Below are 13,675 nucleotides of genomic sequence, written 5' to 3'. Positions count from 1 at the left end.
GCTGCAGGTGATTGCACAGTTTTCCTCCATTCCCTGCACACCCTGCTGCTTTTCTAAAAGAGACGATCTCATCAGTAAGAGTCCAAATGTCTTCTTATGACACCACCAGCTTTCTTTGCTTGCAAAGACAGTTTTTAGAGCTGCTTTTTTAAAGATTTCCTAAGCAAATTCATGCATTTAATGGTGGAAAATGGCAGCTAACATCATGTGTGACTGTTCTCTGACAGGGTATTGCTGGAAAACCTGGTCCGAGAGGGCAAAGAGGCCCAACGGTACGTCCTGTCCGATCCATCGTGCCTTATCTGCATTACACAGCAGCAGTGAGTTTTAAAGGTCTGATACCAGAAAACTGGGTTGTTGTGTGTTTAGGGTCCACGTGGTGCTCGGGGAGCCAGAGGTCCAACAGGAAAACCTGGTCCCAAGGTATACACATGACACCCATCAGTGCAAATATTGAACTCCTCACAGGTTTCCATGTTGTGTTCAGATATTAACCAATGGTTCAATGTGTGTTGCAGGGCACAGCTGGCAACGATGGTCCTCCAGGTCCGCCTGGTGAGAGAGTAAGTCCACAACACCCAGTGTCTTTGTGCATTTCTGTGAAATTATATGTTGACAAAACCTTCAATATTCAGTAAGAATGAGCTGAAAATATGTTCAACACCACCTGCAGCCTGCAAACACGCAGACAGGCTGTTAAAGAAGGATGCAGCGTGTGTCTAACCAAGTAGCTTTACAGAGACTAGATGTGCTGGAAGTTATGAGAAAAAACCCAAACTTCATGCGTCGCCTTGAATGTGAAGTTAAATCCAAACAAATGACAAACTTCTCTTCATTTCCTGGAAAATTTGCATCATGAATGAAAGAAACAAAATGTTATTTCTTCAAATTGGTGACAAAAAATAAGGAGTTCAAGCATGTGAACCATCAGTAATTCCCTTTAAATACTTTCCCACCTCTATAAGAGAGAAGATTCGAAACTGCATTTTGAATCAGATGCTGAAAAAGTGCTGTGAAAGTCTGGTTCCCAACCTTTTTATTTAATTCAGTTTAATTCAGCCTTTTTTGTATAACAGCCAGTTTACCACAAAGTCAGAGTCCAGAAATGACTTTTAATCCAATTCAGTCCAATTCCTTGTAGCCCAATTATAATCCAGTTAAAAGAAACCCATTTTATGATCCATATTAGTCTAATTTATCATCACTGGGTTAACAAGGACCAATTTATAAGATTATGACCAAGCAAAGGAAGCCTTCTCTTGAAATCAACCCTCTGAGTTGCACAGGGAGATGAAAAACAGGAAATGAACCTGTTAGAGTAGTATGAACACCAGGAGGAGTGTTCATACTACTCTAACAGACTCAACAAAGTGAATTCATGTTACCTGGAGGCTTTTTTTCTGCTCCTGCTATCTTAAGTAAACTAAATTAATTATTTATTTTAGGCTTCGGTGGAACGAGGCGTCCACACAGCATGTTCCTTCGTTTTCATTTTACACAATGTAGTGAGACATCCTTCTGTTTGCATCTAAACTCTGTACGATTGTTTGTTTACTGACTGCAGGGACCTCAAGGACCACAGGGACCCGTGGGCTTCCCTGGACCCAAAGGCCCCCCTGTAGGTATTCCTACAGGCATTCAGGAGTCTTAATCAGAGTTTTTTTTTTTCTTTTTTGTTGGTCTAAATGCTAAACAAGTATTTGATTAATGTCTTATTTAACATTAATGACCCATTTTTTCTATCATGTTGTGCAAATAGGAAAATGAATGCATGATTTTAGCAACTAAATGTGTTGCATGTTCTACATAACAGGGACCACCTGGAAAGGATGGGCTGCCTGGACACCCTGGTCAGCGTGGAGAAACGGTGAGTTTTAAACATAAATTTTGCTCCTTTGTCATTTTTTTTCTGTTTTAAAGTCATAAAAAAACTGCATATAAATACTCTGTAGTCTGCAAACTCACTGCTGAAAAGAGATTTTTTTTAAAATTTCATTCTTATCTATAAAACCGCCTCTGCAGGATAAAGCTCATCCTCCTTATATATAAATATATATTATATTTTATATATATATTGTATATTACATCTTTAATGTGCATTGTATATAGTATTTTGCTCGTCTGCTTGTTGGCTGGTTTGGTCAGTGGCCTTTCTGTGTGGAGTTTGCATGTTCTCCCCGTGTCTGCGTGGGTTCTCTCCAGGTACTCCGGCTTCCTCCCACCATCCAAAGACATGCATGATAGGTTAATTGGTCACTCTAAATTGCCCCTAGGAGTGAGTGTGAGCATGAGTGAGTGGTTGTTCGTCTCTCTGTGTGGCCCTGCGATGGACTAGCGAGCTGTCCAGGGTGTACCCTGCCTGTCGCCCAAAGCCAGCTGGGATAGGCTCCAGCTTCCCCGCGACCCTGAATTGGAATAAGCGGTTTGGAAAATGAATGAATGAATGAATGAATATTTACTACCTATCTGCACTATCTACTTTGTTTGCACCTTTCATTACTATTCGCACCCTCCTTGTTGTTTCTGAGAGCCTATGTAACAGTGAATTTTTCCACTGTGAGATAAATAAAGTCTTATCTTATCTTATCTCAAATCAGTAGGCTGCCCCCTTATCTCCTGCACTCTGGTATTCAGAGGATAACACCTTGTGATTTAACTTCTCAGTGGGACGCCAATTGGGTGGACATGTCTTGTAAACCAAAACATCTACAAGACAAAGCCCTTGCGAACATCGCCTGTTTGTCTTCGTCCGGACAGGTTCAGATTCTCGTGGTTATCTGGGGAAATGCGCGTCTGATGCTGTGGCTTCCAGACATCCAGTAAAAGGGTACTTTGGTTAAACTTAGACTGGTAATGTGTGTATATTTTCTTTTAAATACACATTATGTCAGAGGAAAAACAGAGTGAAGCGAAGATGTACTGATGCATGGATGGAGCCCCCCGAGGGACCGACGATTTACCTCACATTAAGAAGAAATCTGATTTGATCACATCTTCCTGCATCCCTTACCCTCGTCTTCGATCCCTCTGTACTTAGTATGCATCGCTGAGCTTAGCTTGACGAGCCTCCGAGGGCAATAAATTCTACTAAAAGCTTGACAGATCATCACCTCTGTCATTAAAGCTTCCCTTTCTGCCAGCTTTTCCTATAGATAAAATAATACAGCACACACCAGTGCTTCTCCTGCATTTCAAGCAACCATTGTTTTCATCGGGGTGTTTACGGCTGCAGATTTATGCGCTGATGAACGGGCTCCACAGTCATCCCATACTAGAACAGATCACAGAAGTAAAGACCACTTCCAGCAACACAAGTTGAATTGGAGAAAGTGCAAATCAAGATTTGAGGCAGTGTGTGTGAGTGAGGGCCGATGCCTCCGCTGCATAGCCTGGGGGGGCCCTGCTGAGGAATACGCCACCATTAATCACAATGCGCAGTGATCAATAAAGGCTGGAGACGTAAGTCAGGCAGGATTGGCTGTTAGAGCTCAGATCTGACGCTTTGTTTGGTTGTATGATGAGAAGTTGCAAATCAAATTAGTGCGAGTTCAATACCTGCTGTGAAAATGGGTTCTGGGTTTGATAAGTTGGTGATTCGGTGATCAAATGGGAAATGTCGGTACGCTGCTGGAGTGAAGCGTGTCGGCTTTGATCTCGTCGCTGCCAGTAACTCCCAGCTTTAAAAGATTTCGCTCGTGTCGGGTTGTTTGGTTGCTCGCCAGCTGTAAGATCTGTGGAAACTAGCCGAGGTTTCACACTTTTTGCTGAATTTAATTAAATCAAAAAGCTGATTTCTAAGAATTATGATAGGTTTCTATTTAAGAGTTTACGTAGAGTAGTGTTTCCCAATGTGTTTTTCCTTCGGACCCCCTTCATGCAACAGCCACAAAGCTGTGGACCCAGACCCTCAACCCTCACCTGCCCTCTGTTGAAGCCATGCTTGCTTTTAATGCTTTCAGTAGCTAGCTTCACACCATAAATGATGCATTTTAGCAAAGGACAGGAGTCAAAGTTAAGTGAATTACCAACATATAGTCTTACTTGTCGATTTTCCTTCAAAATGAGAACAAATCATTCGCACTGTGGCATTTCTTATTAATGGAATGGTGCAAAGTGAGTGTTTCTGGGCTCCAAAAACAAACACTGGTTTCATATGAATGAAAAAACCAAATGTGAAAAAAAAGTTATGCAAAACACCTCGACTTGTCTCCCATTTAAATCACGCTGGTTCTGAATTAGTCAAAGCGTTGGGAAGCCCTGAGCTCTTTGGAGGGACCCCAGGTTGGCAACCACTAGTAAAAGAAGATTCAAGCAAATATTGAGTGAATTTGGTGCTTTGATTGTTTGTCTTTCTGTGGGTTGGACCTGCAATGGACAAGCAACCTGTCCGGTGTACCCAGTCTCTTGTGTAGTGGCTGGGAAAGACTCCAGCCCCCCTGCATTGGAACAAGCATGTATAAAAAACTAGATGAATTGATGGTGATCTCAAAGCTGTGTGCAGCAGTTACTCAAGCATTCGGTCAAATGACTTTGTTTTTTATATAGATAGAAAATATAAATACAATGAAATTGTCACAGACCAAAAGCCAAAAGATGATTATGGACTCAGGAGCAAACCAGACCAGGCAGGAATTCATATTCAGAAAGCATTTTTATTTAACAGGCTGGTAAGATGAGCCACAGGGAACTGCAGAAGTAAATGGGAAGTTCATTTCCACAAACATGGACTCCAGGAAACCCAGTCGAGTGAAAACTGGTGGTGAGCTTATTTTAAAGCAGGGGGAGTCCTTTGAAGGAGGCTGCTGATGTATTCAGGCAGACAGAAGGTGATCCGTGGAGGGTAAGCAAAGCCCTGCATGAAAAACCAGAGGAAAGCAAGCAGGGAAACATGCTGAGGCCAGCATGTTGCAGGGTTCTGAGAAACAGGAGAGGACACCGAGGTGGACCACAGTCTGGCAGAGAGCAAGACTAAAGCTGGTTCTTTTATAAAGCCGGTGCGTCTGGTTGAAACTGGAAGCCTTTTTTCTGCCCTGAAGAGGGAGCCGGCTCACACCTCCTGAGGTCTCAGGGAAGATGGAGAAACCAAACAGCAGCCAGGACCAGATGATGACAGGATGGTTACAGCCGTTCGGTCCTGGAGACCTACTTTCCTTTTAGATGCATCCATTCTCCAACTCACCAGAATCAAATGAATACCTTGTTACCAGGCCTCTGCAGAGCTGCATGACATGACGAGGGGGAAGGTAACCATTTGAATATGAGTTGCAGGATAGGGGATTGAGGACAGGACTTGGCCACCGCTGGGTTAAAGTAACAACAACATCTGTTGGTGGTTTTTGTGATGTTTTATAGTTTTCACATTAGCAGCTGCTGTCAGAATTCACAATCCGCCAAATGGAACTGACTTTCCAGGCAAACGGATTCAGATTCGGATCAAAACGATTGGTGGGAATGGACTTTAAAACATCAGCTCTTGTTAGCAATAGCTTAGCGTGTGTTGTTGCTTAGCAACCGTAATCTTAGCGTGTGAAATGAGAAAGCAGCAACGGCTTTCATCATCCTGTCACTTTTAATTTGGCCACAACATGGAAGAAGCTAACTGAGAATAACTCTAAACCAGTGGGTTTAGACCCCCACTGGGGATCAAGACACAAATGGGGGTCATGAGATCATTGAAGGCAGTGTTTCCCAATCCAGGTCCGCAGGACCCCTTGCCCTGCATGTTTTACAGGTAACCCTACTTTAACACACCTAAATGATAGAAAGAGCTCGTTAACAGGCTGCCAAGAACAGTATGAGGAAGTTCAGTCATCTGACTGAGGAGGACCATGTCTAAAACATGCAGGGCAGGGGGTCCTGAGGATCTGGATTGGGAAACACTGATTTGAGGGCTTCACCAGAAAATCGTAAGAAACTATAAAGCCTACATTTATCAAATGACTTTTGGAATTTTTACCAGGGCTGTCAAAATTAAACCTTCACTTTCATCCATTTTCCCGTCACGCGCCCCCCTTTCAACGGCGAATTCAGCATCCATCCTGCATCCTACCAGACCTGTTAGCTCTCCAACCAGCAGAAGATTATCTGACAATGACTCCGGTTTTGTCTCCTTTTCTCTTTTAATCTTCTTGTGTTTCTTTGCTGAATCAGCAACATTTCATGTTCAAAACAGCGGGTACGCTGTCAACTTAAGTAAAACTTTGCTGCAATGTCACGCCACGTCTCCGATGTAAAAGTTATATGAAACTGTTTCTCAGCCTCAGGACGTTGCAGCGGCTTTAGAAATACACACGATGGATGTCACTCTGTCTTCAAATAAGCCTGGAACTCAGAGATTTATGGTCAGAAAGTTATGTAATGCAGCTTTTATACGGATATTAAGCTGCAAAATTAGCACCTTCATTCGCTAACACATCTATGTTTAAACAACAAAGTTAATACACATGAATGATTGAGATCCAATGATCGAAACAACTGAGATAAAAGGATTTACAACCAAACTGGCATGCGCTGACTCAGCTCTTTTTGACTCCAACGAAATATTTTCAAGCCAATTTGTACTTGTGAGGTAACTTTACATATTCACATGAATACAAGCAGCATCTTTCCACATGACCAGATGGATGCTAATGGGACGACTAAGCAAAAACTTCTCCTGGATGGAGTCAACTCTCCAGTTTCACTTTCTTTTCAAAGATTTTTCTTCTTTTATGTTTAAAAGTTTAACTTGAACTTTGTAAGAAAAAGCAAAACAAAAAGGCAGAATGAAGGTTATTGTGTTCAAATAAGCTAAGTTATTAATTGTTTTTGGCTTTAGGAACTCATCATGTCAGAATCCAGGGAAGAAAATATGTTTAAAACAAGAAATAGTCTGAAACAGACAGGATTAGAGACTTTGTCACTGCCTGCAGGGTTCTGGTAGGGTTAGCAAACTAACTAAAATTAGCGAAAAGGCCTCAGGGACTCTAATGCATCTAGATTTAAACAGAAATACGCTGATATGGATTCCAGATTTAAACACCCAGGCATCTCCTTTACCTCAGAGAGTTCATCGAAGGATTCTGTTGTTGGTATAAATGACACGTCAAGTGTTTTGTACTTGCTTTTTGTCCATTTGTTGCCAATACCTAAGGTTTAAAAACAGTGTTTGGAGAGTTCTAACCAAGTCTAATGGTGCAGCTACAACATTTAGTTTTAAAAATACCCACTTGGCATGGTTTGTTTACTTGTGAAGAAGTTAATATGTATGCTAGCACATAGTTATGGATCCAAAATAATCCATGAATATCATCTCCGTTCAAATACGTCCACTGCATTTCACCAGTGGGTGTCTGGACTGTTTGATTTCAGCCCTTTTTACGTCTCATCGTGTGGTCTCGATCTGCCTAATGAGGAGATCGGTGCATGTAATGCAGCGGAAAATGTTCACAAAAAGGATGGAGGAGTTTCCACAGAGCCAAAGCCTGATTTCCATTTTTATCTGCTCAAGCAAAATCACAGTTTCCCCCTTATTCAGACTGGAACTGGTCTGTAATGTCTGTTACTGTATCTTTTTTTTTTTTTTTTTTTAGGGTTTCCAAGGAAAAACTGGTCCACCAGGTCCAGGAGGTGTGGTTGGACCCCAGGTAAGAGAAGGTTTTTTACTGGGCTTTTTTCCACATATGCCTATTTGGAAAAGAAAATTTTGAGAAATTAGGTTTTTACTGGGTCAAGAAATACAGCAGGCTGTTGAAAAAAACCTCAGATGAATCATTTTTATTGAAATATAATCCAGTCTGACATCAAACTAAATCAGCATTTCAGAATTTTAAAGTCTGTTTGATACGCAGTATTTGAGACTCTGTGGGGAAAAGCTGGAACATTTCAGCAGGGAAAGGATCACTCATCCAGCAAATCACATGAGATTAGCTAATTCAATCAGGATGTTTTAGCTTTTAAAGAAAAAAGGAAGACGAAGACTAGATAAAAACTTCTGAATTAATTCCACCATATCTATCAGCTGTTTTGTCAAAGTTACAGAAACTGTTAACAATAAAGAGAATTTAAATGTCTAAATTAACCAAATTGTTTTTTATTTTTTATTTTTTGCATTTTAGCAAAACATTCAAATGTGTTTCATTTTAGGGACCCACTGGAGAGACTGGCCCTGTTGGTGAGAGAGGACACCCTGGACCTCCTGGTCCACCCGGAGAGCAGGGTCTTCCAGGTGCTGCTGGGAAGGAAGGGGCCAAGGTATGGATGAAAATCAAATATAACTGTGGAATATCCAGATATATATTGTGATGTTATCCACCAATAAGTGTTAAAACTAAGCAGCTGCTGCACTGATACTTCACAAGTCGTTGCAGCTCTGCGTGATTTACATAAAAAACGTGAGAATTGTGTTTATGTAGTGCTGAGTCGGAATTTGTTCTTTTTTTTAACAGGGATTTTTTTTACATGATTTTCATGATAATAATACAGAATTTCATATAATAAAATATTATAAATGTATAATAATTAAAAAATGAAAAAAGTATCATTTTATATACATATACTTTATATAAAAACTAATAATAATATATGATATTTAGCACTATACAGAAATAACTTAGAGAGTTTTCATAAACATTAAACATATATTTTTACAAGTCGTTATAATATAGCAAATATATGACATAATTATGTAATAATGCATATAACTATCAATAATAATATAAAGTATAAAAATAGGTCATGATCAATTATAAACCTCTCCTTCCAGGGTCTGCAGAGCTTCCATAGCTGAAATTTTGTTTCTGTTTCTGGAGAACGTGTGAAGTTTAAGAGACTAATCCGAAATGTGCAGCATTAGATTCTCCTGGATTCTCTTTGTGTCTCCGACTGCTGCAGATTCAGCAGCTGATATTTGGGGAATTCTGGTTCCATCCTCTCCATAACTTTCTGTTTTCAGACTCCTGCTGACTTGTACAGCAGGACTTCCTGAGATCATTCAGCATCCTTTGCACTCCACCCCCCCACCTCCAACCCACATGCCATGCCTCTTCCTTTGATTTTCTCCCCGTCTTTCCTGAGCAGACAGTTTAATCAAGTCCATCAGCTGCATCCAAACCCTTTGTCGCTCTCAGCCCCACTTTCCTTCCACTCTGCTCAGACCTGTGCATCAGTATTCCAGGGACACGCTGTCGAGGTCTTGGCAGCAGCACCTAAATCCTACAATATCTCTCAGGTTCTCTCTGTGCTTGCAGATGCCAATATCAGAAGTAAGAAAGGGAAAAGTAACTTGTACTGAATAAAACCAGCATATGGAATAACCCAGAAGCGACCTGAGGCTGAGCTGCTACCAGTGGTGCAACTCGTTTTTAGAAGCTGAAAGTACAAACATTTCTTTAAGATTCATTTGATTTTATTTTCTGCTTAGTTTATTTAGATTTTATTGGATTTTTTTGTATGTTATTTGTCATTTTTTCCTCCTCTTCAGGCTTTTAAGACTCTGCTCATTCTTTGACAGCATTCTTGTAGCAAAAGGTGAAGCACACATCTAAAGGTTCCTGGTGCTTTATGGATTAAATATTCATGCTGTAGATGTTTATATGAAAACATCTCATACAGGAAGACGTGTGTGCCGACAGTGATGATGATGATGATGATGAAGATGAAGGCACAGAATAATGTGCAGTCTCATACACTGTAAAATATAATCAGTTGGTTTTATAAGAAATATCTGCATTTTTTTCAAAAAACTGTACAAATTCATTGCCTAAAAAGAATAACAACAATTAACATGAAATTATACAAGAGTGTAAAATTCAAAATGACCTAATGAATCACAGTATTTTGTAAATGTAGACATTTGTAAAAGTAGCTTGGTACAATTAAATCCATGTAAATTAGAGGCAATACATCACAAGACTAGTTTTATTTTTTAATTCATGTCATGAATTCATTTAAAAACTTAGTATTTCTCTAACTTCTTCAACTTCCCTGTTCATAAACAATAAATATTTAATCCATTATTGATTTGACTTTTATATTTGAATTTATGAAACCTGAAAAAATTCTAATGTAACTTTCAAAAACTTTGCCTCATTGATCATATAACAGTAGAGTGTGTTTTTATTTTTTTTTTTTATTATATCCCAAAATGAAATGAAAGGTAGATTATTGTACATCTTTTCTATTTGAAGACCGGATGTTTCTGGAAGTTTTAAAAGTTTAATTTAAATTCATCAGCTTGAAACAATGAAATCTATGAAAGAAACTAAGCAACATGCAATAATTACAATGATGTTTTTATGACTGGATAAAAAGACATGATGGCATGATTTATTTAACTTTTCTTTTACTTCCACTAAAATTATTATTTTTCTTTTAATTTTTAAAAAGTTAAAGAAAAGAGCAAATTATAATTTAGGAAAAATTCTGCTGTGCAAAATTAAGTCGTTAAAAAGCTTTCAAACTGTGACCAAAACTACAAAACTGCATTCAGCAATTTATCTTTAATTTATTACAATTAAATTTATAGCAATTAATTTCCTACCAGCATTTCCAGAGACTATTTTTGTTGTTGTTGTTTTCATCCTGACTTTATCTAATTCTAATTCAACTTTCTGTTAGATGCGTGTTCACAGAAACTATAATAAAAAGGCTTTATACCTGCATTTATCCTTGTAACTTTACAGAATATATTTAGCAGTGTATTCTGTCATGTTACATTTTTACAATAAGAATTGCTTTTGTTTGTAGGGTGACCCTGGACCTCAAGGAACCTCTGGTAAAGATGGCCCCCCAGGCCTCCGTGGCTTCCCTGGAGAGCGAGGTTTACCTGGTGCCACGGTAAGGACCGGCCCCCACCTGCAGTCGTTCGTCCCCGTTTCTCTTCCTGCCCGTCTGCAGGCCGAAAACCAAACAAATAAAGCAGCATCTACGCGGAGTTGTTCACCTCATTAGAAACAGCCACCCTGGAATTCACTTGCAGCCATCAATCCCCTGCAGAGGAAATCCACGGCGACGTCTTACAAATGAACAGCCGTGTTTCTGTCCCGCTCCACCGCCATCGACCCCACCGTAGTGGATAACAGGCCGCTGATACAGAAGCTGAGGCTGCTTGGGATTCATTTGTAAAGCCGTTCTCCGGTTTAGCTCAAGGACCAATTGATTTTCACGTTTCAGCCGCAGCGTTTAAGGCAGCAGCAGTTATTTGTTTGCTTTCTGCATGCATTATTTACTAAATAAATTATTAAGTGAGGAGTGTGGAGTAGATATTCTGCAGGGACTCTTAGTGTTGTGTTCAAGGTCAGTCAGACGCTGCCGGTCAGCAGTGCACACTGGCACCGCCTGCAGAAATGCATGAACCATCGAGGAGCTGCACAGACACACCTGTAGTGCAGGAAAATAATCCTGAATTTAAACATGCATGCGAAGGAATGGAAGACATTTGTCTGCTTTTGTTTGTCTTTTCTGTGTTTTAACCTCTAATTCTGCAACAGTTTGAAAGTCAGGGTTGTTTCCAAGCTGATGCTTCTGAACAGCCAAGTTTCCAGATCTCTAGTGGCTCCATCTTTTTCTGTCTTCACCTCAGGGCCCAGCAGGTCTGAAGGGAGGAGAGGGGCCTCAGGGTCCACCCGGTCCTGTTGTAAGTACTTTTCACTGTTTTGGAATATCCTACGTTCAACCTGCTCTACGCATGTAGCTTGTGTGTTTTATTACATAATTTAAGCGCTGCAGGGCCGTTTGGATCATTTAGACAGAAAAATCTTCAGTTTGCTTCTCCTTAAAAAGCCAGGCAGCTCTCCAGGTTGAGCTGGAGCTGCTTCGGTCGAGGTGTGATTAGCAGCACTTTATCGGCAGGGATTCGTGCACGCTCACACAGGCCACCGATGTCCCTTGTGTGGACGTTAGTGCCTTGCTCAAAAACAAAAGATTTACTTAAAGTCGCACGGGCAACATGAATAAAAGGTTTCAGATGCACTTGACCAAACAAATGCATGAATTGCGCGCGGTTAAAGCCGCGGCGCTCGTGTCATGTATGATTGATCTCTGATTCATCTCGTCGCGCTGCACACAGCCGCTTACAATCTGATCATCCACTCGAGTAGCTGGAGATCAAGATTATTTGCTCTGTTGCCTCCTGGCACACAAACAGAGACGAACACACACACACACACACACACACACAACCATGCAGCGTGAAAACATCCATATGCTGAGTTACACCACAACAGCGTTCTCGTACATACTCTGAGGGAGGATTTATTTAAGTTTTTTTTAACTGTTTATGTGAAAATTTTTCATGTTTTATCTTGTAGACATCAAATTTATAATTCTCTGCCGGGTTGTTTGACTTCAACACGCAATTAAAGTTGTTTGTAGATGAAAACAATAAAGGAATAATTACCTCATTACATTCCTGCTAAATGAACACAGTTATTTACTTCCTGTCCAGCGCTGCACATTTTACACTGTAAAGTAATTAGTAAACATGCATCTGTGTGCATATTACATGCTTACAGAGTCCAGACAATATTGCTTTAATCTGACTGGAACTAAAGTCAGCTTAAGACTTTGTTTTTAGCATGTTCTCTTCAACTTGGTGAAAGAAATTTGAATTTGAATGGAAAGTGACGAAATGATCATTTGCTGAATTCCAATTCTGCCTTGATCAAATATCTCAACATCTCATGCAGATTTAAAACAATGGTTTCCATTCATACCTAATCAGTACAAATGCAGCTGAATCTATATTTCTGCCTGAGCTCAGACGGTTCAACGACAGGTCAGGCTGTACCACAATCTGGAAGGCAGGTTCATTTGTACAGAACATTTCATGTACGAGATCATTTAAAGTACTTTACATAAAACATTAAAAGCATTGCAGCGGGGTGTTGGAAGCGTTAAAATCAAACTTTTAGAAGAAAATAAATAAAAAGAGAAGAAATATGGTAGATTAAATGAACTAAAAGGTAATTAACAGTTGTTTTGTTTGAAGAAAGCAAATAAAAGGTTTTTAACCTTGAGTTAAAGCAGCTGAGAGTTTCAGCAGACCTGCAGCTTTCTGGGAGTTTGTTCTACAGGTGAGGAGCACTAAAACCGAACGCTGCCATCATGCTTAGTTCTGACTCTGGGATCAGAAGGTAGACCTGGTCCTGATGACCCGATCGATCTGGTTTATTCTTAACAAACCAGAAGATCCTGGATGGATTTTGGCCCAAAACCACTCAGTGCCAGTCAGTAGTCAGGCAGGACGTTGGAGAGGGGCTCAATGGGTAGAGCGGCTTGTCTTGTGACCTGACCGTGTCCTGGTCCCCTGGCCTAAAACATGCCAAAGGTTCAACTGTGCGATAATTCGCTGAGGCCCCTTCAGAGGGACAAGTTGAAAGGACAACTGGAAGTCTGTGAAGATCTGAGGACTGGACTCATATGATTCTCTTAGGCCTTGTCCACACATAGCAGGTATCTCACAAAACGAAGACGTTTTTCTCCGGTCTGGCGTGCAATCCACGCCAAGACGCAGATTTATGCACTGACTTTACTGCAGCTGTTTGGTTAAACATTTCATCCAATTAAAACATTTAAACTAATTTAATACAATCTATCAATGTACTGAATTATTGATAAATCGACACGTGTATTAATGAATCAATGTATTTTTTAAAAATGTAACTATGTAACAATATGTTGATTGACGGATAGAAGT

General features: G+C 40.2%; 1 protein-coding gene across 2 annotated transcripts in view; it reads left to right on the top strand.

Moving 5' to 3' along the window:
• col11a1a (collagen, type XI, alpha 1a) overlaps window positions 1-13,675 on the top strand; it is a gene marked incomplete at its 5' end in the record, with an annotated part of 84,914 nt that overhangs the window by 44,006 nt on the left and 27,233 nt on the right. For both annotated transcript variants that reach the window (XM_079260129.1, XM_079260128.1), the window contains 9 exons: window positions 228-272; window positions 370-423; window positions 519-563; window positions 1,565-1,618; window positions 1,814-1,867; window positions 7,572-7,625; window positions 8,125-8,232; window positions 10,726-10,815; window positions 11,561-11,614. In XM_079260129.1, the coding sequence (XP_079116255.1) occupies window positions 228-272; window positions 370-423; window positions 519-563; window positions 1,565-1,618; window positions 1,814-1,867; window positions 7,572-7,625; window positions 8,125-8,232; window positions 10,726-10,815; window positions 11,561-11,614 (558 nt within the window). The remainder of the gene's footprint in view (window positions 1-227; window positions 273-369; window positions 424-518; window positions 564-1,564; window positions 1,619-1,813; window positions 1,868-7,571; window positions 7,626-8,124; window positions 8,233-10,725; window positions 10,816-11,560; window positions 11,615-13,675) is intronic.

Source organism: Telmatherina bonti (genome assembly GCF_933228915.1).
Source record: "Telmatherina bonti genome assembly, chromosome: 20".
Taxonomy (NCBI): domain Eukaryota; kingdom Metazoa; phylum Chordata; class Actinopteri; order Atheriniformes; family Telmatherinidae; genus Telmatherina; species Telmatherina bonti.
This window is presented reverse-complemented; position numbering and strand designations above follow the sequence as displayed.